Source organism: Schistocerca nitens, chromosome 5 (genome assembly GCF_023898315.1).
Source record: "Schistocerca nitens isolate TAMUIC-IGC-003100 chromosome 5, iqSchNite1.1, whole genome shotgun sequence".
In the NCBI taxonomy this organism is placed as follows: domain Eukaryota; kingdom Metazoa; phylum Arthropoda; class Insecta; order Orthoptera; family Acrididae; genus Schistocerca; species Schistocerca nitens.
Genome location: NC_064618.1, coordinates 580,367,698 through 580,393,265, shown reverse-complemented (window position 1 = coordinate 580,393,265; position 25,568 = coordinate 580,367,698). Strand labels below are relative to the sequence as shown.

The 25,568-nt window shown below is 43.7% G+C and overlaps 1 protein-coding gene across 2 annotated transcripts in view; it reads left to right on the top strand.

The window, feature by feature from the left end:
- The first annotated feature begins 13,853 nt into the window (after nt 1-13,853).
- Nucleotides 13,854-25,568, top strand: part of LOC126259698 (ras guanyl-releasing protein 3-like) — a 439,537-nt gene continuing 427,822 nt past the window's right edge. Inside the window, exon 1 of one of the 2 annotated variants that reach the window (XM_049956665.1) lies at nt 13,854-13,954. In XM_049956665.1, the coding sequence (XP_049812622.1) occupies nt 13,901-13,954 (54 nt within the window). In that variant the 5' untranslated portion in view covers nt 13,854-13,900. The remainder of the gene's footprint in view (nt 13,955-25,568) is intronic. The other variant, XM_049956666.1, reaches the window with a different exon arrangement.

Here is a 25,568-nt window from a genome sequence, read left to right as displayed (position 1 = left end):
AGTACTACAGTAATCCTTTGTTTTCCCTGTGTTGCCTTTCTATTTCTTGAGTCCAAAATTTTCATGACTGCTTATCTTGCTGTCTTGGCAGCCACGTAAATGCATTATTTTATTCTTAGTTTCCATTATGTTATTTTCACTCATTCGATCTTCTTTCTTCCCACTTGCTTCTCTTTTATTGCTCATATTCAGGCTACCGTAGGTATCTTTTTCACGAAATGCTCTTACATGTGTTTTGGAAGCATTGATGACTTTACTTAGACCATATGTTCTTATAGTTTGGCAAATTCTTAAATGTATGGTTGATATAAAATTTCCAGAATGAGATTTTCACTCTGCAGCGGAGTGTGCGCAGAGTTCGAGTCTCGGACCGGCACACAGTTTTAGTCGATATAAAATTTATTTGACCATTTTGTATCTTCAAAATATTGAAAATCTTGTTAAATTCCTATTTGTGTTCCTATGTCTGCAAAATACTAACACGAATTCTTTACAGACGAATGGAAAAACTGGTAGAAGCCGACCTCGGGGCAGATCAGTTTGGATTCCGTATAAATGTTGGAACACGTGAGACAATACTGACCCTACGATTTATCTTAGAAGCTAGATTAAGGAAAGGCAAACATACATTTCTAGCATTTGTAGACTTAGAGAAAGCTTTTGACAATGTTGACAATAGCGAAAGGATATTTACAATTTGTACAGAAAGCAGATGGCAGTTATAAGAGTCGAGGGACATGAAAGGAAAGCACTGGTTGGGAAGGGAGTGAGACACGGTTGTAGCCTCTCCCCGATGCTATTAAATCTGTATATTGAGCAAGCTGTAAAGGAAACAAAAGAAAAGTTCGGAGTAGGCATTAAAATCCATGCTGAAGAAATAAAAACTTTGAGGTTCGCCGATGACATTGTAATTCTGTCAGACAGCAAAGGACTTGGAAGAGCAGTTGAATGGAATGGACAGTGTCTTGAAAGGAGGGTATAAGATGAACATCAACAAAAGCAAAACGAGGATAATGGAACGTAGTCGAATTAAGTCGAGTGATACTGAGGGTATTACATTAGGAAATGAGACACTTAAAGTAGTAAATGGGTTTTGCTATTTGGGGAGCAAAATAACTGATGATGGTCGAAGTAGAGAGGATATAAAATGTAGACTGGCAATGGCAAGGAAAGCGTTTCTGAAGAAGAGACATTTGTTAACATCGAGTATTGATTTAAGTGTTAGGAAGTCGTTTCTGAAAGTAATTGTATGGAGTGTAGCCATGTATGGAAGTGAAACATGGACGATAAATAGTTTAGACAAGAAGAGAATATAAGCTTTCGAAATGTGGTGCTACAGAAGAATGCTGAAGATTAGATGGGTAGATCACATAACTAATGAGGAGGTATTGAATAGAATTGGGGAGAAGAGGAGTTTGTGGCACAACTTGACTAGAAGAAGGGATCGGTTGGTAGGACATGTTTTGAGGCATCAAGGGATTACCAATTTAGTATTGGAGGGCAGCGTGGAGGGTAAGAATCGTAGAGGGAGACCAAGAGATGAATACACTAAGCAGATTCAGAAGGATGTAGGTTGCAGTAGGTACTGGGAGATGAAGAAGCTTGCACAGGATAGAGTAGCATGGAGAGCTGCATCAAACCAGTCTCAGGACTGAAGATCAGAACAACAACATGTCTTCATGACTTTTTTTAACCCTGCGTTACCCATTTTAATTTTTTTAATTGCAGTTCTGGGATCAATTCTGTTGCTGTTTCTGTCTTGATTGTTGTACTATTTTATTTTTTACTGTCTGCCCTTTTTTGTCTCAGTTACTTTTCTACTCTTCTATGTCATCCTTCAGAATTCCACTACTATGCTTTATTTTCTTTATTTCGAAAATAATCTCTTATAGATGATACCAGAAATTAAGATTGTTTCCGCTTCTTTGTTTTCAACGGAATTGTCTTTTTCATCCTTCAGGGATGTCGTTCCTTCTCTTCTTGTCCGCTTTCCTCCAGTTCTTGTTGTTTTACTGCACTGAAAGCCTGCCTTTTTCTATTGCTTATTCTAAAGCTGTTCTGTTTCCTATTGTGTCCATGTCAACTCCCCATTTTCGACATTTCTTCCTACCTCTTTCAGCAGTGTGAGATTGGATTTGCAGTTGTTTAATGAGTCAAAGATTTGTTTAGTTGTTCTGTCATTACTCATCTTGCATATGTGTCAACAGAATTGTAATCTTCTTCTCGTTACATCTGTTAATTTTTCAACTTTCACATATAGTTCTCTATTAGATCTTAATTTTTATTCTGATTCACAGCTGCTTTTGGGTCCTACTATTTTTCAGGGCTCTTCTTGCAGTTGTTTTCTAATTTTTCGAGTTCTCCCTTCGTATTCAGTTTAAGAGTTTCCACTACATAGTGTATTTCTGGTCTGACCACTTTTTCATAGTGTTTCAGTTTTGTGTTTCATGATAAAGATATGTTTCATTTATTTTATGTATTCTAGTGTCTATTGAATTTCTTTGTTTGATATCCGTTATCCTAGATATTTATTTCAGTCTGCTTTAAATGGTTCAAATGGTTCAAATGGCTCTGAGCGCTATGGGACTTAACTTCTGCGGTCATCAGTCCCCTAGAACTTAGAACTACTTAAACCTAACTAACCTAAGGACATCACACACATACATGCCCGAGGCAGGATTCGAACCTGCGACTGTAGCGGTCGCGCGGTTCCAGACTGTAGCGCCTAGAACCGCTCGGCCACCGCGGCCGGCCTGCTTTAAATACTGTGTTGTTCTTTATTTTAAGGTTTTGATGCGCATTAATGATAATTACCAGGAAAAGCGTTTCTTTCAAATGATAATTGTAATCATACTTTGACTGCTTGACGTTGTAGTTCTATGATTTGTTCTTGTACACTTCAAGAGAACGCCACTTTTTTATACCTGTACAGACTGAGTTAAATACGAAGAGCGGACAGTCTTTTACTGTCCTTCACAAACAATATGCTCATTTATTGACCCAAATTAGGTTTTATGGAATATTTATCACCTACGTTTTCGCACACTATAAGCAAAAATAATCATAAACTCACATTAAGAGCTGCTCCCTAATATATGTATTTGATCCAGAATTGTGGCAGCAGTAGTAACAAGAGAAATATTTAACCTAAACTGAATTCTAATATTCCTCTTGCTTTCGCATAACATAGATGTTTAATCGTTTATAAACATATGCCTTTGGAGCAATATTCACAATCAGCTAAAGACTTTTGTTCTTTTAGTTGTACCATCGACTTTTTTAACCTAAAAAATAAAAATATCAGAATGAACCAAACTGCAGAGTATTTCGTAATTTATATTATGAGCGTGTAACCATATCTCACACAAAATTTCGCGGACTCTAGCTATAAACCGGGTTAACGTTATCAGTGCAGAAGAAGTAAATGAACTGCAAAGTGGAGTATTGTTGCAAAACTTATCATTTTCAGAGATACTTCTTTACTGTTTCTGTACTGACAGGCGAAACGGAACGGTCCGGAAAGACTGGAGAAACACGTGATTAGTTGCACAACACGGAAACGGGAACTCCGCCTTTATCTTACAGCGGTCTACAACTGTCGCATCACATTTTGCTGCATGAATCTTACATCTATCGACTGCCATTCAGTTTACAAATATTTATTAAAAGTTATGGCGTTTGCCTAACATGGTAATATCGGGAAAACCAACGTTAAGTGGGAGAATTACACTCCTGGAAATGGAAAAAAGAACACATTGACACCGGTTTGTCAGACCCACCATACTTGCTCCGGACACTGCGAGAGGGCTGTACAAGCAATGATCACACGCACGGCACAGCGGACACACCAGGAACCGCGGTGTTGGCCGTCGAATGGCGCTAGCTGCGCAGCATTTGTGCACCGCCGCCGCCAGTGTCAGCCAGTTTGCCGTGGCATACGGAGCTCCCCCGCAGTCTTTAACACTGGTAGCATGCCGCGACAGCGTGGACGTGAACCGTATGTGCAGTTGACGGACTTTGAGCGAGGGCGTATAGTGGGCATGCGGGAGGCCGGGTGGACGTACCGCCGAATTGCTCAACACGTGGGGCGTGAGGTCTCCACAGTACATCGATGTTGTCGCCAGTGGTCGGCGGAAGGTGCACGTGCCCGTCGACCTGGGACCGGACCGCAGCGACGCACGGATGCACGCCAAGACCGTAGGATCCTACGCAGTGCCGTAGGGGACCGCACCACCACTTCCCAGCAAATTAGGGACACTGTTGCTCCTGGGGTATCGGCGAGGACCATTCGCAACCGTCTCCATGAAGCTGGGCTACGGTCCCGCACACCGTTAGGCCGTCTTCCGCTCACGCCCCAACATCGTGCAGCCCGCCTCCAGTGGTGTCGCGACAGGCGTGAATGGAGGGACGAATGGAGACGTGTCGTCTTCAGCGATGAGAGTCGCTTCTGCCTTGGTGCCAATGATGGTCGTATGCGTGTTGGGCGCCGTGCAGGTGAGCGCCACAATCAGGACTGCATACGACTGAGGCACACAGGGCCAACACCCGGCATCATGGTGTGGGGAGCGATCTCCTACACTGGCCGTACACCACTGGTGATCGTCGAGGGGACACTGAATAGTGCACGGTACATCCAAACCGTCATCGAACCCATCGTTCTACCATTCCTAGACCGGCAAGGGAACTTGCTGTTCCAACAGAACAATGCACGTCCGCATGTATCCCGTGCCACCCAACATGCTCTAGAAGGTGTAAGTCAACTACCCTGGCCAGCAAGATCTCCGGATCTGTCCCCCATTGAGCATGTTTGGGACTGGATGAAGCGTCGTCTCACGCGGTCTGCACGTCCAGCACGAACGCTGGTCCAACTGAGGCGCCAGGTGGAAATGGCATGGCAAGCCGTTCCACAGGACTACATCCAGCATCTCTACGATCGTCTCCATGGGAGAATAGCAGCCTGCATTGCTGCGAAAGGTGGATATACACTGTACTAGTGCCGACATTGTGCATGCTCTGTTGCCTGTGTCTATGTGCCTGTGGTTCTGTCAGTGTGATCATGTGATGTATCTGACCCCAGGAATGTGTCAATAAAGTTTCCCCTTCCTGGGACAATGAATTCACGGTGTTCTTATTTCAATTTCCAGGAGTGTAGGTAGGACGAATCTTTTAACACAATTGAAGCTCACTAAAAATTAAACGACAAGGCTCCCTCTTCAGTGAGTATTCCGAGGCCTTTTTATTACCAATCACAATGAAGTTTGTGAGGGTATTATGCTGTTTTACGGAGGATCACTTGAGATACCTTCAAACACCTTGACTGTACTTGAATCGAATAATGGTTGCTGCTAATCGTATTTCTGTCCTGTTGACATTCGCTAAAAGAATATTGAACATTATATGGCTGAAAGAAAGAATTTGGTGCATGGTGGCAAGTCAGATGCTGAAACTTTCTGGCAAAAAAGAATGGTTCAAATGGCTCTGAGCACTATGGTACTTAACATCTATGGTCATTAGTCCCCTAGAAATTAGAACTACTTAAACCTAACTAACCTAAGGACATCACACAACACCCAGTCATCACGAGGCAGAGAAAATCCCTGACCCCGGGAACCCGGGCGCGGGAAGCGAGAACGCTACCGTACGACCACGAGCTACGGACTAAACTTTCTGGCAGATTAAAACTGTGTGCCGGACCGAGACTCGAACTCAGGACCTTTGCCTTTCGCGGGCAAGTGCTCTACCAATTGAGCTACCCAAGCACGACTCACGCCCCGTCCTCACTGCTTTACTTCTGCCATTACCTCGTCTCCTACCTTCCAAACTTTACAGAAGCTCTCGTGCGAACCTTACATAACTAGCACTCCTGAAAGAAAGGATATTGCGATGGCATGGCTTTGGCACAGTGTGTGGGATGTTTCCAGAATGAGATTTTCACTCTGCAGCGGACTGTGCGCTGATATGAAACTTTCTGGCAGAAGTAAAGCTGCGAGGACGGGGCGTGAGTCGTACTTGGGTAGCTCAACTGTTAGAGCACTTGCCCGCGAAAGGCAATGGTCCCGAGTTCGAGTCTCGGTCCGGCACACAGTTCTAATCTGCCAGAAAGTTTCATATCAGCGCACACTCCGCTGCAGAGGGAAAATCTTATTCTGAAGTCAGATGCTATTATACTATACTATGGTATGGAGTGACGAGTATTAAATAAATCGTGCTGCTAGTCGAGGTGTACAGGCCGGCAATACTACTGACAACGCGGTAGCTATTTCTAAATAAGCTCTAACTTTCGTCCTAGGATTCTAATTTATTATCTCTGCCAAATTTCATCTCATTTGTGAGAAAAAATAAGAAGAATTAGAAGGGCCTAAGCCTTGTTTAGAACAAGTTATCGATTGTATCCGGATGTAGTTCTCCCTAAAACAACGGTTCACAACGCTGTCATCTGACGTCCAGGTAACTCTTAACTCTTTATTTGTCGCTTGTGTGATCTGTTATCGTCGCTAAAGCGGGAAGTCGTTACCCTGCGATGTTTGCGGAGCGACAATCAGGTCCAGTTCCAAATTAACAACATGAAATTGTATAGTTCGGACATCTCTGATATGTGGCTGTTACAAATACGAGGCGGGAAATAAAAAGTCGATATTTATCTTTGTACAGTATGTACTTCTAACTCAGTAGATATACCATCATCTGCTCCATTGCGAAAGTGTACACTAATGAGCCAAAAAGTTATGACTACTGCTCATTGAAAAATTGAATCCGCCTGGTAGCCTGTACGTGACGCAGAAGACGTATAAGAGGATCAGAGACTAATGGCCCATCATTCTAGCGAAAATGGTAAGCCACTGACGTAAGCGACTTTGACGAAGTGGAGATTGTTACGTAACGACGAAAGGGAGCGAGCATCTCTGAAACGCCAAAAGTGGTCGACGTTTCGTGTGCTGCTGCCGTGAGCATTAACGGTAAGCGACCGTAGGACAGTGTTGGCGGCTAGGTATTGGACATACACTCTTCATCGCTCTATAAAGTAGGATACGTGGCGATCTGTGGAAGATCTCGATGGAGTACAATGCTGGTACAGAGCAACTGTTGAACATGGGTCTCTGAGCTGACGACCCCCACTTGTTCAAGTTGATCCAGGGACATCGCCAATTGCGACTGCAGTGCTCACTGAACTATCGAGATTTGATCGTGGATAAACGGAAACGCATCACCTAGTCGTGTGAATCATGTTTATTGTTATACCGCGTCGGTATTCATGTCCGGAGGGATATATTGTCAACCAGCCGAAAGGCTGTTCGAAAAATGCACCGCGCCAAGGGCGCTTATCAGTGGGAGCGGTATTTGGGAAATTCACCTAGGCTTCCATGGGACGTGTGGTAGTAATCAAATGCACCATTACAACTGTGGACTATGAGAACAGTATTGCGGAGTACCGGCATCTCTTCAAGTTTGATATCTTCCCTGGCAATCACTGCATCTTCCCGTAGGATTAGCCGCGCGGAGTGGCCGCGCGGTTCTAGGCGCCAAGTCACGGATTGCGCGGCCCCTCCCGCCGGAGGTTCGAGTCCTCCCTTGGTCATGGGTGTTTGTGTTGTCCTTAGCGTAAGTTAGTTTCAGTTAGTTTAAGTAGTGTTTAAGTCTAGGGACCGATGACCTAAGCAGTTTGGTCCCTTAGGAATTCACACACATTTGAACACTTGAACACGCAGGATAACTGCCGGAATCATCCGACAGCTGTTTGAACAACGTGGTAAGAAACTCATGTTTATGTCTTTCCCAACAAATTCGTCTATTCTGAACCCGCTACTATTAGGCATCAGATCCGCGCCCATGAAGCACTGGTCCGTAATTTTACGGTAACTTTGTCAGCTGTGCGTAGGCATCTGGTGACATATACCTCCAGATACCTACTAAGGACCTGCCGAATCCAAGCCACGCAGAATCGCTGCTGTACTGTGTTCAAAAGGAGGGGCAACGCGCCATTAAACAGGAGGTCATAATGTTTTGGCCAATCAGTGAATGTAGCTGTTGTTATGTACACTGATGATCAAAATTAAAGCAACAATCGGAATTTTTCCAAGGTTGCGTTTCTTTTGCCACAAAACAGTGTAAACATGTGATAGTAAAGTAGAAACAATGCAAAGAATGCAGAATGTAAGCAACTGCAACATGCATAACGGTACACACAAACGTTCTTCGTTTTTCTCCAACTTAACGGATTTGCACACAAATTCTGACAACTGGTTAATGGGCTCAGTATGGGTTGTGACCACCTCTGGCAGCAATACAGTCTTGATAACGACGGGGCGTACTGTAAATGATGTCAGCAATCTCATGTTGAGGCAAATACGGCATTCTTCCTGCAGAACTGCTAGCAAGTCTTAGAGAATGGTTGGTGAATGATGACATGATGGAACCCTTCTCCCTAGTGCATCCCATACAAGATCTAAGGGCTTCAAATTGAGAGAGCGAGCAGGCCTCGCCGAGTAGCATCTTCCGTTTTCAAGAAAACAAACCACCCCTGCTTTATTAGGTAAAGCATTATCGTCCATCGGTATGGACTCTGGGCCCACAGCATGTCGTGACAACCACACATGGGGTCCGAAGATCTCGTAACAATACCTGACAGCAGTTAAACCTTGCCGATTCACACGTACAATTTCACGAAGATGTGTTCGATCTGTCAACATAATTCCTGCCCACACCATTAGGGATCCTCCTCGATATCGGTCTCTTTCCGCAATGTTGGGTCCAGAAATCGTGTTCCTTCGGATGTGAATCCGTCGAGATTCATTCTCCAGATGAAATCAGGGCTCATCTGTGAAAACAACATTGGCCCACTGTTCGACCGACCAGGTGGCATATTGACGACTCCAATCCAGACGTTCTCTTCTGTGAAGACGCGTCAGTGGTACACATACAGCTAGTCTCCGACAATAAACGCCACTCTGCCGAAGCCTTCTGTACACCATTTGCGTCGTTACAACATGTCCAGTGGATGCTGCGGTCAAATGCCAGTTGCCTTGCAGCACTAAGGCGGTACCGTCGAGTCATTACGGCCAAAGAACGGTCCTCTCTCTCTGGTGTTACACGTGGTCTGCCCTACCCTGGTCTTCGGAATACAGCTTTGGTCTCTATAAAATGTCGCCACATCCGAGAAACAACAGAACGATTCACATTAAGCCATCGAGCCACATCAGTTTAAGGCTGTCCTATTTCCATTCTTTCTACGGCACCGCAGAGAGTGTGGTAGGCGTCTTCTCTGTGCCATACTGCACTGTCTATGACTGTATACACAGCGATTGCGGATGTGGTGCCTTGGTGCCTTGACGTCATTACTGGCATGGTTGTACGTTGACCGGAATGCCATCTTCCGTGCAGAACACATGATTATATCGTGAATTAGACACAGAACGGGGAAATAGCGGTTTGTTACTTTAATTTTGGACACCAGTGTATTTCATAAGGCTCCTTCCTGAAAATTCCAATGTTTATAAACGATTTGGGTGTTTTTTGAACCGACTCAAGAGTTTCCTACTGTTGTTTGTTTGACGCGTTTAGCATTACTTCTGTGATTACTCGTTTTCGCAATCATTGGCCGTATTCGTGAAATAATTTCATATTGTGCTTTTATGAATCAATCCACGTCTGCCAAGACTATAGTTCGTATTTGTAATATCTCTTCCACTTATTAAATGTTTATATACTTGATTCAGTGGGCAAATCTTTTTGTTTCATATCTTACGGTGATACAACAAATTGTTATGCTGTCCTTCAGTTTCTTTTTGCAGTTTGATGGACCCTTTCGTTTATAGATCCGCGTGAAGTGTGGTACCCATACTTTCATGATTAACTGAGGCACCCTTAATGATTTGCATTTAATAAGACGTTATTCATTGTGTGACAAAGTTTCTCTTAAGTTTGCGTGATCTCATGGGGAGGTCCTCTTCGTTGTAGGTCACCAGGAATCGGATCTGTAGCTTCTTAGGAGTATACTAAACAGCTCAACTGACACCTCACAGTAGAAATGCATTTTGTGTTATTAGTTTCTGTGTACCGGCAAAAATTTACTGTTGCCATTAATAACTTGTGTAAGAACGAATACAACCTTTGTTTATATTGTAGATAAGAAGCTATTATGCATTAAATAAATAATTAAATGATTCTACCTGGTGACTCATTTCCATGTATCCATGGCCTAATCCCGATTTTTGTGAACATCTATGTAAAGTGGTTGAAGTACGGTGACACTAAAACAGGCGACAGACTCCACTCCTCATTACAGATCGCAGGGCCGGCCGGAGAGGCCGTGCGGTTCTAGGCGCTACAGTCTGGAGCCGAGCGACCGCTCCGGTCGCAGGTTCGAATCCTGCCTCGGGCATGGATGTGTGTGATGTCCTTAGGTTAGTTAGGTTTAATCAGTTCTAAGTTCTAGGCGACTGATGACCACAGAAGTTAAGTCGCATAGTGCTCAGAGCCATTTGAACCATTTTACAGATCGCAGGCTTGCCCGCTCTGGAAAGCAGGATAGGCGATGATATGTAGCAGATCTGATTACAGAATACAGAGCTGTTGCAGGCACAACTGTTCCATTGCGTTGTCAGTGACAACGATTGCATCATGTGTTTTAGGTATTATTTTATTCTCCTTTATCATTATGTACAAAGCTACGTCGCAGATTTTACAGATCCGTAATGTTTCTTTGTTTCCTCTTTTGATCTGTTGACAATGCGAAGATCACCACTGGCTGGTTCAAAAAAATTGCTCTGAGCACTATGGGACTTAACATCTGTGGTCATCAGTCCCCTAGAACTTAGGACTACTTAAACCTAACTAACCTAAGGACATCACACACATCCATGCCCGAAGCAGGATTCGAACCTGCGACCGTAGCGGTGTCGCGGTTCCAGACTGAAGTGCCTAGAACCGCTCGGCCACACGGGCCGGCCCACTGGCTGGTCTAAACTGGTTACGGTATTATGAAATGCTCATGCGACTGTGTCGCAAGGGAATATAAAGAATAAGAGAAGACAATCAATTAATATCCATGGACATTACGACTTGTTTTGACCAAATTTTTGAGCAGAGCGAAAGCAAGGCTTCCTACAAATTACGCAATTGATTTTTGTCCGAATCTTCACAGCCACAAAAAGAGTGGGAAATGGCCAGTGGGGGTGAGCTCTAATTTTGCAAAGCAATATTTAATTGCCTTAAAGTAATAAGAATAATTAAGAGAAAGTTAACAGTTTTTTTCTCAGTAGAGCCTGCAGTACGTCGAAATAAGTTTTTAAAGAAATCAGTTCCAGTAGCTACAGTGTAATAATATATTTGCTTTTATTTATATATTTCTGCACAAAAGCTTACCTGTTTCGTGTTACACTACTGGCCATTAAAATAGCTACACCACAAAGATGACGTGCTACACACGCGAAATTTAACCGACAGGAAGAAGATGCTGTGATATGCAAATGATTAGCTTTTCAGAGCATTCACACTAGGTTGGCGGCGGTGGCGACACCTACAACGTGCTGACATGAGGAAAGTTTCCAACCGATTTCTCATACACATACAGCAGTTGAGCGGCGTTGCCTGGTGAAACGTTGTTGTGATGCCTCGTGTAAGGAGGAGAAATGCGTACCATCACGTTTCCGAATTTGATAAAAATCGGATTGTAGCCTATCGCGATTGCGGTTTATCGTATCGCGACATTGCTGCTCGCGTAGGTCGAGATCCAATGACTGCTAGCCGAATATAGAATCGGTGGGTTCAGGAGGGTAATACGGAACTCCGTGCTGGATTCCAACGGCCTCGTATCACTAACAGTCGAGATGACAGGCATCTTATCCGCATGGCTGTAACGGATCCTGCAGCCACGTCTCATTCCCTGAGTCAACAGATGGGGGCGTTTGCAAGACAACAACCTTCTCCACGAACAGTTCGACGACGTTTGCAGCAGCATGGACTATCAGCTCGGAGACCATAGCTGCGGTTACCCTTGACGCTGCATCACAGACAGGAGCGCCTGTGATGGTGTACTCAACCACGAACCTGGGTGCACGAATGGCAAAACGTCATTTTTTCGGATGAATCCAGGTTCTGTTTACAGCATCATGATGATCGCATTCGTGTTTGGCGACATCGCGGTGAACACACATTGGAAGCGTATATTCGTCATCGCCATACTGGCGTATCACCCGGCGTGATGGTATGGGGTGCCATTGGTTACACGTCTCGCTCACCTCTTGTTTACATTGACTGCACTTTGAACAGTGGACGTTACATTTCAGATGAGATGCAACCCGTGGATCTACCCTTCATTCGATCCCTGCGTAACCCTACATTTCAGCAGGATAATGAACGACCGCATGTTGCACGTCCTGTACGGGATTTTCTGGATACAGAAAATGTTCGACTGCTGCCCTGGCCAGCACATTCTCCAGATCTCTCACCAAGTCAAAACTTCTGGTCAATGGTGGCCGAGCAACTGGCTCGTCACAATACGCCAGTCACTACTCTTGATGAACTGTGGTATCGTGTTGAAGCTGCATGGGCAGGTGTACCTGTACACGCCATCCAAGCTTTGTTTGACTCAATGCCCAGGTGTATCATGGCCGTTATTACGGCCAGAGGTGGTTGTTCTGGGTACTGATTTATCAGGATCTATGCACCCAAATTGCATGAAAATGTAATCACATGTCAGTTCTAGTATAATATATTTGTCCAATGAATACTGGTTTATCATCTGCATTTCTTCTTGGTGTAGCAATTTTAATGGCCAGTAGTGAATAACAGCTACGTGAATATAATAGCAGTACTTCACAATAGACAGCTCACATTTGGCCCTTAGATGGCATATGATCATCTACTTCATCTAGACTTGCATTGGAAAATGGCACTGTAAGCTGTTACGGGCAAGCTTCGTGTGCGGAAATGTCCAGGTACAAACAAATAAATATTACATTGCCGCCACTGACAATTATTTCCTTACAAAATTCTTTAAGATAAACTTGATTACTGATTTGAAGGAAAATATTTGTCGTAATTTTCAAAGCCAAACGAAGAGTGGAAAATGGACAAATCGGGTATCAAAGTGGACTAGTTTGAGGTCTAGTTTTGGAAAAAATATATTTCATTGCTTGAAAGTATTCGAGTAGTTAAGAAAATATTAATTAGTGAATTGAGAGGAAATCACAAAATGGATTTTTGTCCAAATTTTTGTGGCCAAACAAAGAACAGGAAATGGACAAGTTGGGCAACATAAACTCTGGTCAAAATCTGAAAAGGAAGAAAAAAAACAGTCAAATGTTTTGTGAAATCATTTGTCAAAAAGTAAGAAATAAAATAGATTAGAGGAACATTTGACGCACCTTTAAATGATCTAAGTTCACATAAGAGCAGATTGTACACTCTACATAATCCACCATCCAGATATGCTCTAGTACTCTTTAAAAATCTAAATTAAACATTGAGTTTTAAATTGTCAGTCGGCACCTCATTTGCTGTTCATGATTTCGAGCGTCTTTCAAAGACGTGTCAAATGATTCTCTATTTTATTCCTTACTTTTCGACAAACCAGTTCACAAAACAATTGACTGTAATTTTTTAGAAATTTATTCCACATACCCTTCAAGATTTGAGCGAGAACGGGCCCTCGTAAAATGTTGACGAGTGGCGGAGGGAGAGGAGGCGGTGTTGTTGTTGTTGGCGCGCTCAGGGCCTGGCGGCGGTATCGCGGGATATCTGCGCGGTCGCGGCCGGCGTGTGAGTCGGCGCGGTGACGGCGCCGGTGCGATAAGCGGGCGGCGCAGCAGGAACACGGCGCAGGAAGAGCGCGCTGACGCAAGCGGTGGCAGGCAGGCGCAGGACGCGGCGCGGCGCGACGCGACGCGACGCTGCAGTCGCCATGTCGGCGTCCCGCCGCAGGGCCGTCTTCGGCAGCGTCGTCCGCCGCGGCAAAGTGAGTACCGCGCCTCGCCGCCCACCGCCCAACGCGTGCCACTTCCAGTCAGCATCGTTCTCGTCGCCAACAAACGTCGCCGGCTCCGATTCTGTGTGACACCAATGCTTGCTGCAGGACTCGTTTCTCTATTTCGAGGAGGATCTGTGGAGTGTTATAAGTCGTGAAATCTGTTATGCGGGCATGCTATTACAGAATGGACAGTGATGGTTTTCGAGTTATTGGATCCACGCGATCTTCAGAGATTCGTTACTAAGAGATTGTGTTCTATTCTATCGCTTGAGCCTTGTCCAAGTTACGCAGGATGAGCCGTCGTTAATCGGATTTGGCATGTTAATGTGTAAGGGGTGCCCGGACGCCCTTCCTGCCGCCAACCCTTACCCCCTGGGACGGAATTAGTGTACCCCAACTATCTGCGACGAGGGTAATCCATGGAATAGTTGCGAAAGTGTTCAGATGTCTGCGAGCCGTGTAACTGAGGCGGAAGATGGGAACCAGCCAGGTATTCACCTAGTGGGATGTGGAAAACCGCCTAAAAACCACATCCAGGCTGGCAGGCACATCGGCTCTCGTCGTTAATCCGCCGGGCTGATTCCATCCGGGCCGGCGCGCCTACCCGAGTCCAGGGAGCAGTGCGTTAGCGCTCTCGGCTACCCTGGCGGGTTTACTAAGAGATTGTGTTATACTACATCAAATACAACCCTCCACCACCCTCTATATACATAAAGAATGATTCAGCTACCCCTGCCTATGATTTTTATGCATCCTGCAACGTCTTCAAAACCCAAACACGAAATTTTACATTCTCTCGCTCGTTATGCGCGAACTGTTAGGCCTACAGAAAAAGTGAACAAGATCTCTCAGTAGGAAATTTAATGTACTTAATGGACTCTAGCGAAAACGTGTCCTATTACAAAATAACTACATCAAATTTCCTGCAAAAACGCCCTGTTCATTTTTTCTGTAGGGCTAATACTTTGCATATAACGAGCGAGAGAATATGACAATCTTGTGTGTGGTATGTGGAGGCGTTACGAATTGCATAAAACCCGTGGGTAGAGACAACCGAATCACTCTATATGAAATGATTTGAATTATGGAATCCATGTTTTTTAGTGGTTCATTACTGAGAATTTGTTTTTGTATATTACATCAAATACAACGATCCCGTTCTCTACCCCTTCTTTTTCCTCGCGTATATAGTGTAAAAACTACTTATACTAACTTGTAATTGGAGCAGATAGAAAGAAACGCTTCTGTTGTGTGGCACAAATGTCACACACGCACCGTTGAAGGATATGACGCTGGACTTCCCTCAGACCAATGTTCACAGTTGTTTTGACTGTTTCGTATGCAACACGTTGACACTGGAATCTGGAATGCAGCTCGTGTGTTCCACTGTCAACAGAGAATTAACATAAACGTGTCGGCTGTTCTTGTACACGACCATTTGATTGGCTCGCATCGTCTGCCTAAGACTATAGGTGGAGGAAACTGCGTGTTTTTCTCCGTGAAGTACAACTGGTAATGTTGGAGAATGCTCCGCTAGTACGCAGGTAACAATAATTGTCCATCAAGAAGGCCCCCACTCCTTTCTACCGTTGATGTCAGAGACCAAGCAGCCAATGTTTTCCCCGACTCCTGGACTGGGAGAGGTCCACCAGTACCGTGGTCACCGCGTTCTCCCGACTTCATTCCTATGGATTTATTCTTGTATGGGGAGGACAAATATTTGGTATACAAAACTACAACAGACACGTCAGAAGAACTGGTTGCCCGTTTCGCTGAATATTAGTGTTGTTTTGGGCGTGTTAGACTATCATTAATACACAGACGCCAATTCTGAATAAACGTAGACGAATGAAATTTTCAGCAACATATCTGAAACGATATTCATCACCCAGTAGTTTGAGCAACATCTCTGAAGATCATTTGTGTCAAAACGTTCTTAGATCCCTAGCGGGGTAGATCTGAAACACTTTAAAAATTAGAATACGTTGTTTTTTTGTACATCTTATGTGCATGTTAATATATGGTGAGTAGCTTAAGAGATAACACTCCTTTTATTTCATCAAGTTTCCCAGACTTCGAAACGGTGTTTTCAGCAAACGATGGTATGCAGAGTGGTACGTTGTTTTGTCTGCACTGTTGCACGGGCCGAGATACTGAAGCAAATTTGTGTATATGTCTGTCTGTGCGTGTGTTTAATGAAGCACATACTTCTTTAACAGCATTGGAAAGCTTTCGAAAAAGTCAGTAAGCTTGTTATTGTTCGTGTTCAAACTTTTCGCAAAAAGTATCGGAGAAATGAGCTAAAATGTAAAGGCAAGGCATCCAGAATCAGCTGTTGCTGTGTAATAACGGCCAAGAGTTGTTCTCACACCAGGTTCGTAGTTATATGCAGCAACAAGATAGGCGTACGGTATTAACATAAAACATATTTTCTCTTGGCCCTTCTTTATACGATATAAATATAGGGTCAGCTACGATTATTGTAAATGAAACTACACACTTCCTTCTAGTGATCAGATAAAGCTAAGGAAAACTATTTGAGGTGCGTGTACACAGAAGAAGAAGGAAACAGCAGACTCGACAGGCCTGATACAACGAGGGAGCCTAGCAAGGAAATCCCACTCAGCGGTGTTTATACAACAATATCCGATTCCAGCCGTTTTGCCTTTCAGTCTTGGCACTTGACTGAAATACTTAATAAAAAAGTCTCAGAGCCAACATCAACAACCCACAAATCCCTATAGTTAACTCTTTAAGTGATTACTAATAGCCGCGCGGGATTAGCCGAGCGGTCTAGGGGCGCTGCAGTCATGGACTGCGCGGCTGGTCCCGGCGGAGGTTCGAGTCCTCCCTCGGGCATGGGTATGTGTGTTTGTCCTTAGGATAATTTAGGTTAAGTAGTGTGTAAGCTTAGGGACTGATGAGCTTTTACAGTTAAGTCCCATAAGATTTAACACACATTTGAACATTTTTGATTACTAATACCGTTAAAAAGTATATCGTTCCATTTAAAAGAACTGTGATTGTTTCAGTATCCTAGTTGACACAAAAGGCAAAAAGATCAACAATGCAACAACATAACATGTTCCAGTTCGTACTATCATTTGCCGAAAATCTAATTTCGAGCTGTCAAACCTTTCATGAAATAAAAGTGATGTTACGTCTTACTTGCAAAGCAAAGCTCCGCGTTCTGGCCCTGAAGGGCCAATCGGGATCGACCGACCGCCATGTCGGCCTCTTTCACTGACATCATGGATGCGGTACGGCGTGACATGGGGCAAGCGCACTGCCCTCCCGCCCTTTGTCGGCTTTCTTGTCCTTGGAGCCGCTAACTCGCAATCAGGTAGCTCTTCATTTGGCTGCACGAGGATCAGTGCACCCCGTTCCAGTCGTCTCATCAAGGAAATATCCCTGGCAGTACCGGGAGTTGAACATGTGTCCTCCGCAAAGCCGCCAAACCCACAGCCGCCAAACCAGCTCACCGCTGAGCTACGGATGCGGACTCGATGCATATAGAATGTATCATAATAAAAAGCGAATATTAACATGGCTGAACGTATATGAAAATGGAAGCGAATTCCCTAGAAGGGGGATCCCGGCCACAATTGCCGTACGCTCATTCCGATAAACATGGGTAAGCAAACCAACCGTTTAAGGGGTAAATGCGACTTCGTCATTTTCACCACCACTGACTTCGGTATGAACTATTGTTCTGTTCAGTACGACTGCGTTTGAAATGTTAAGTCAGTAGCGGCCGTAACCACACATTCGTAATCGTTTCCCGAACGCCTCGTTGGTGGATCCACTCTTATTGGAACTTCTTCGCTTCTATTATCGTGCACTTTCACCTGTGTGAGTTCTCGCTATCAATTTCGTTTTCGCTTTGAGTGAGAGAGACTGAAGCGAAAAATTATCATGGGACATTACACACCATGTCTAATTTCAACGTAAAACTTCGTTTGGCTGCTACTTACAATCAAAATATCGTCTAGTGAAAGCAAAACAAGAGGAATAATCAATTTTTCCACGAGCAACAGAGTACGGCCAGTCTACCAGCGACAAGTATTTCACTTGCTTTGCTAGGTAAACATCGCACAACAATCTGTTGTTTACGGATCAGACTGTGAGGAGCTCGTGGCCTTGTGGTTAGCGTTGCTGCCTCTCGATCTCGGGGTCCCGGATTCGATTCCCGACCGACTCGGGGATTTTTTTCTGCTCGGGACTGTGTGTGCGTGTGTGTACGTGTGTGTGTGTGTGTTGTCCTCATTATCATTTCATCATCGAACGCAAGTCGCCGCGCCGAAGTGGTGTCCACTAAAAGGGCTTGCACCAAGGCGGCCGAATTCCCTAGAAGGGGTATTTCAGCAACGATTGGCATACGTTCATTTCTTTCATTTCATGGATCAGGCTCGTATCATTAGTTTCAGTCGATGACAAGATGAAGGCAGGTGTCCACGACAATTATAACGTTCCTGTGCACAAAGCAATGGCCAATGGATCGGTATACGATAAAAATCTAACAGATTTGCTGAACTGTTCTCCTTAAACTTCTGACATCGGCCCCTTTGATCAGCCCCTACAGCTTTGCTTTCGGCCTTGCCACTGTGGCAACACCGGTTCCCATCAGATCACCGAACTTTTATGCGCTGTCGGGCTCGGCTAGCACTTGGGTGGGTGACCATCCGGTATGCCGGACTCTGTTGGCAAGCGGGGTGCACTCAGTTCTTGTGAGGCAAACTGAGGAGCTACTTGATTGAGAAACAGCGGCTCTGCCATTGTAAACTGACATACGCCGGGAGAGCGGAGTACTGACCACATGCCCCTCCATATCCACATCGAGTAACGCCTGTGTGCTGAGGATGACACGGCATCCGGTCAGTACCGTTGAGTCTTCATGGCTGTTCTGGCGGAGTTTGTACGTACAAATAGCGCAATAACAGTAAATACATAAGAAAATTCGCGTTTGGAAGAAGGTAAAACACCATGATACGTACCCTGGATTGGCAGTACGATAAGAGTACAATAAGGCACACAGTCCGCAGCTCGTGGTCGTGCGGTAGCGTTCTCGCATCCCACGCCCGGGTTCCCGGCTTCGATTCCCGGCGGGGTCAGGGATTTTCTCTGCCTCGTGATGACTGGGTGTTGTGTGCTGTCCTTAGGTTAGTTAGGTTTAAGTAGTTCTACGTTCTAGGGGACTGATGACCATCGATGTTAAGTCCCATAGCGCTCAGAGCCATTTGAACCAATAAGGCACACATACTCGACGAAAACCACAATGGTAGGTAGGGTACTGTGAGTAAGACAACATAATACCCTGCTGACACATGTGCCAATGCAACGGTGTGCTAATATCCACAACTAAGAGTCGCGCAGACCTTCCTATAAACACGTGTTGATCGGAAAGTATGCGTTTCCGGACCCACGTTTACTGGACTTTTTTTCTTTTCTGATGAGTATTACCACTCAAAGCATTCGTCACTTTTTTGAACACCCTGTATATTTTCATATGACATATATTAAAAATATGTAGCTTATGTCTATCTGAAAGTTTTTTAGAGGATCGTGTAACATTTTAAGTAAATCTATTTAGAGCGTTTCGAGAATTTCGGTAACAATGTTTCCCTTTAAGTGTTACATATTTCCTTATATGTATATATCAATTTTTTTGGGTCATCAGTCTTCTGGCTGGTCTGATGCGATCTACCACGAATTACTCTTCTGTACCAACCTCTTCATCTCAGAGTAGCACTTGCAACCTACGTTCTCAATTATTTGCTGGATGTATTCCAATCTCTGTATTCCTCTTCAGTTTTTGCCCTCTACAACTCCATCTAGTACTATGGAAGTCATTCCCTGATATCTTAACAGATGTCCTGCCATCCTGTCCCTTCTCCTTGTTAGTGTTTTCAAAAAAAATGGTTCAAATGGTTCAAAATGGTTCAAATGGCTCTGAGCACTATGGGACTCAACTGCTGTGCTCATAAGTCCCCTAGAACTTAGAACTACTTAAACTTAACTAACCTAAGGACATCACACACATCCATGCCCGAGGCAGGATTCGAACCTGCGACCGTAGCATGTTAGTGTTTTCCTCATATTCCTTTCCTCTCCGATTCTGTGAAGAACGTCCTCATTCCTTACCTTATCAGCCACCTAATTTTCAGCATTCGCCTGTAGCACCACATCTCAAATGTTTCGATTCTCTTCTGTTTCTCCAGGGTTCGATTCCCGGCGGGGTCAGGGATTTTCTCTGCCTCGTGATGGCTGGGTGTTGTGTGCTGTCCTTAGGTTAGTTAGGTTTAAGTAGTTCTAAGTTCTAGGGGACTTATGACCACAGCAGTTGAGTCCCATAGTGCTCAGAGCCATTTGAATCTCTTCTGTTTCGGTTTTTCCACAGTCCATGTTTCACTACTATACAATGCTATGTTGCAGACTTACATTATCCGATTTTTTTCCCTCAAATTAAGGCCAAGGTTGGTACTAGTAGACTTCTGTTGGCCAGGAATGCCCCTTTTTGCCTGTGCTAGTCTGCTTTTGATGTTCACCTTGCTCCGTCTGTCATTGGTTATGCTGCCTAGGTAGCAGAAATCCTTAGGTTCATCTACTTCGAGACCATCAATCCAGATGTTAAGTTTCTCGCTGTTATCATTTCTGCTACTTCTCATTAATTTCCTCTTTCTCCTATTTACTCTTTAGGTTGTTCATTCCAGTCAGCATGTCATGTAATTCTTCTTCACCTTCCCTCTGGAAGGCAATGTAATCAGTGAATCGTATCATTGATATCCTTTCACCTTGAGTTTTAATTCCACTCCTGAACCTTTCTTTTATTTTCATCATTGCTTCTTCGATGTACAGAGTGAACAGTAGGGGGGTGGGGCTACATCCCTGTCTTACACCCTTTTTAATCCGAGCGCTTCGTTTTTGGTCGTCCACTTTTATTATCCACTCTTGGCTCTTGTATATTCTGTATATTACCCGTGTCTTCCTATAGCTTACCCCTACTTTTCTCAGAATGTCGAACATCTTGCACCATTTTACAACGTCAAACGCTTTTTCCAGGTGACAGATCCTATGAACGTGTCTTGATTTTTCTTTAGTTTTGCTTCCACTATCAACGGCAACGTCAGAATTGCCTCTTTGGCGCCTTTACCTTTTTTAAAGTGAAACTGATCGTCATATAGCACGTCCTCAATTTCCTTTTCCATTCTTCTAGGCATTATTCTTGTCAGCAACTTGGATGCTCGAGTTGTTAAGCTGATTGTGTAATAATTCTCGCACTTTTCAGATCTTGCAGCCTTCGGGATTGTGCGGATGGTCCTTTTCGAAAGTCAGATGTTATGTCGCCAGACATTCTGCACATCAGCAAGAATAGTCATGTTGTTTTCACTTGCCCCAATGATTTAGAAATTCTGATGTTAAATATAGGTACATAAAAACAAGTGCGATATGAATTCAACATTATGTCAAAACTTCTAGTCAATCGGACGACGACTTTTCGCGTTTTACGAAAACAAACGCACACAGGCTGACTTTTTATAGATTTAGATTTGTTGTTGTAGAATATATTTTGTAATCTCACTTATCATTTCTTTTTAAATCTTGCTTTAAATTCATATTTTTCTGCTTCTCTTAATGTTACAGCAGTTATCCTATGATAAGTAAATAACAGGTCTGGAAGAAGCCAGCGACGTGAGGTTGTATGATCACAGTGAACTGGGGGCGCTGTGTGGAGCGCTATGAGGCATACTCGTGTGTTTGACAAGTTTTATCTGATAACAGGTCTCAGTCGCGTCGGCGCAGGGACGTAACAGATTTTACAGCTCCTGCTTTAGTCTTCCTGTCGAAGCCATGTCTGTTTTTCTCGTAGGCTGTCCAAGAATATCATGAGCAGAGAAAACGATGAAACAGTTACAAATATTCTTTGGAAGCCAATATATAGATCACTCATAACATTACAAGTAGCTTCCATTCCTGTTTCGTGCACCTCGAATGAAAGAAAAATGACCGTGTTACTCCTCACATGTCCTAGCCTCTCTAATCTGTTCGTTGATCTCACTAAAATTATGCAAGCATGCAGCACATATGTTCTACATTCCTTATGATATACTGGTTCTGTAAATGTTACTCAATAGCGCCCAGCGAGAAAGCCTCGATTTCATCCAACAGTAACACATGTCTCTGAATTTCTTCTGTCTCCTCTTTAACCCACACTTGATGAACATCCCGCAATAACCTCATATGCGCGGTTCTTTCCTAGAATTTCTCCAATAAAATCAGTCTTCGATTCTTTTTTTTTTTTACAATTTATTTAATCTGTTCCACTTCATAGAGCTTTTACCATATTTATTAGGCATTTACTCATTCAGTTCAGAGCTTCTTCGTTACTAATGATGTAACTAAAGTCACTGGATTTTTCTTTATTTACTTTAAGTACATCAGATTTACTTGCATTGAAGACTCTATGACATGCGAATTTTTAAAATTGTTACAGTAAATTGGACTTCTCTGTGAATTGGACTTCACCGCCATGCACCGTGTGGTGACTTGCGGAATATGTATGTAGATGAAGATGTAGAACAACACTCTGTTTGTGCGTACAACAGAAAATGGTTGAAATTCTTCTTCTGACCGTTCTCTCCATAAGGAACCGCAGTAGTTTGCATGGGCACTGAAGCAACTGATATTCGCAATCATATACTTCACAATATGCGTGAACTTTTTTCCTGTGCTCTGAAACACTGCGCACATGTGAAACGACATCTTATCTTTTGTCATAACTGACGTTAAGGTTGCATTAGTACGAGAAATGAGAGCAGTTTTTCTTTAAAAATTATGACAGAACACATAAAATAATACACACTTTCTACGTAATGCAACGGGTTTTGTGGCGAAAATAAAGAACTTTAAAACTTACAGCGTTCGCTAAAGTAAATCCGCCCTATTGTCAGAATTTTATGAAAAAGGCTTTTCTAATCGCGTTACTATTTTTTTAGTTGTAAAAGGTTGGGGTGTTGTGTTTCATTCATCCAGTTTTTGCCTTAGAGCACATCTTCGGTAACAACATAATAACAGAAGATCATTAAAGTGGGGCATTCAATGGCACCAACTTGGAATAGACCATCTTCCATATAATATCATGCACCATGTTCTGGTTATTGTAACATCCTTATACCGTATGTAAAGTTCTCCTCTGCCGGGACAGCTATTGTAACGAAAACTGTAGCCTCCATGTCAACCAGTATTAACACTGATTATGGGAAACCCAACTCGCACTTTTCTCATATGACATTCTGGATCAAGGAAGCCAGGGAGATGCAGATCTTGATTTTCGAAAAGCTTGTTATCAAAAGTACGATCGTTCAAGCCAAGTTTGTGACTGGATTGACGATTTTATCTCGGATTTCAGGTGTGCGCTGTGGAAGTGTTTTGGAAGACTTGGTGTTCAGGTTGTGTATTAATGACCTTGTGGACAATACTAATACGAGGGCGTACTGAAAAGAATTTCCTCCGAATTTAGTATGTGAAAACTATGAAGGATTTTTAAATAAAACAAACCTTATTAACATTCTGCATCTTTATTCTGCATATCTACATACTTATTTCTCAACATAATCACTCTGGCGACGAACATATTTCCCCCAACGAGTGATCAGTTAGTTGATACTGTCACTGTAGATCGTTTGACTTTGTTGAAACACAACCTCACATCTCCTTGCATCGCTTCAGAACTATGGAAGTGAGGTCTTCGAAAGTGTTATTTAAGTTTCGGAATCAGATGAAAATAGGATGAGGCCAAGTCAGGACCGTATGGAGAATAATCGATGACAATGAACCCAAGACCTCGGATTGATGCAGATATCGCAGCGCTCGTGAGTAGTCTGACATTCTCAGGCTGAAGGAGAAGATGTGCCATTTGTGGGCGAATTCTTCGAATTCATGCCTTCAGTTAATTTACACACCGCCCTATTATACACTACAATTCGGAGGCGTCTAGCGGCAGAAGTCTACACTTTGCGTCAGCGAGGCTGGAACGTCGACTGAGTGATATGCATGATACGTAACACCTGAACAGACGTACACTGCGTTTACATGCGGCACATCTTCCGGAAGACGCTGGCCGGGGTGGCCGAGCGGTTCTAGGCGCTACAGTCCGGAACCGCGCGACCGCTACGGTTGCAGGTTCGAATCCTGCCTCGGGCATGGATGTGTGTGATGTCCTAAGGTTAGTTAGGTTTAAGTAGTTCTAAGTTCTAGGGGACTGATGACCTCAGAAGTTAAGTCCCATAGTGCTCAGAACCATTTGAACCATTTTTGAATCGGAGGACGAAAATCGGATTTCGCGTTTACATGTTAAGGCCTATTACCCGAGTCAAATGTTACGTATGGAAATCAGTTGTTCCAATTTATAATTTAGCAAGCACAATCGCTAATTCTCTTCGGTTAAATATTTTATTACAAATAGACAGCTTCATTTCTAGTTTTCATTCACTGTGCAAAAAGTTACTCCGTCCTTATTAACCGAAATTTTTTCGAACAAGTTGTAACCTGCCAGCACAAGCACGTTTCAAAAACAGTTATGCGTTTACGTGTTTGCGAAAATCAGTTGCGGAAGTATAAAACCGGCAGCAGGAAGCGGATTTGTAGAATAGATTTTGGAGTGTTTACATGATCAACAAAAAGCGGTACTGGGAAATCGATTTATGAAATTCAGTTAATTGATCATTTATGTTAACACTAATCATGTGTACATGTCCTGTAAATTCACAATTTCCTTATCATTTCGATTAAAGAATCACCAAATGATCTATCGAAAATGTAACTAGGTAACTGAATAACATACACATAAACATACCTATTGTTGGTCAGACCCGAGCTGTTCATGAAAGTACTGTGACACTACTCGGAGGACCTGCTACTGACAGATGAAGCACATGCTTTTAGCCTGAAGACGTGCAATCTATCAGAAGCGATTCGCCATAAACCTCCACAGGGAAATTCTCTCACTATATGACTGAACACCTGGCTTGCTTACACAATAAAGCGCCAAAGGAACTGGTACAGGCATTCGTATTCAAATACAGAGATATGTCAACAGGCAGAATACGTTATTGCGGTCGGCAACGCCTAAAGAAGACAAGTGTCTGGCACAGTAGTTAGATGGGTTACTACTGCTACAATGGAAGGTCATCAAGATTTAAGTGAGTTTGAAAGTGGTGTTATAGCCAACGCACGAGCGATGGGACACAGCATTTCCGAGGCAGCGATGAAGTGGGGATTTTCCCATACGACCATTTCACGAGAGTACTGTGAATATCTGGAATCCGGTAAAACATCAAATCTCCGACATCACTGCGCCTGGAAAAAGATCCTGCGGGACCAACGACGACTGAAGAGGAACGTTCAACGTGACAAGTGCAACACTTCGGCAAATTGCTGCAGATTTCAGTGTTCGGCCATTAACAAGTGTCAGCGTGCGAACCATTCAACGGAGCACCATCGATATGGGCTTTAGGAGCCGAAGGCCCACTCCTGTAACGTTGATGACTGCATGACACAAACTCTACACCTCGCCTGCGCCCGTCAACACTGACATTCGACTGTT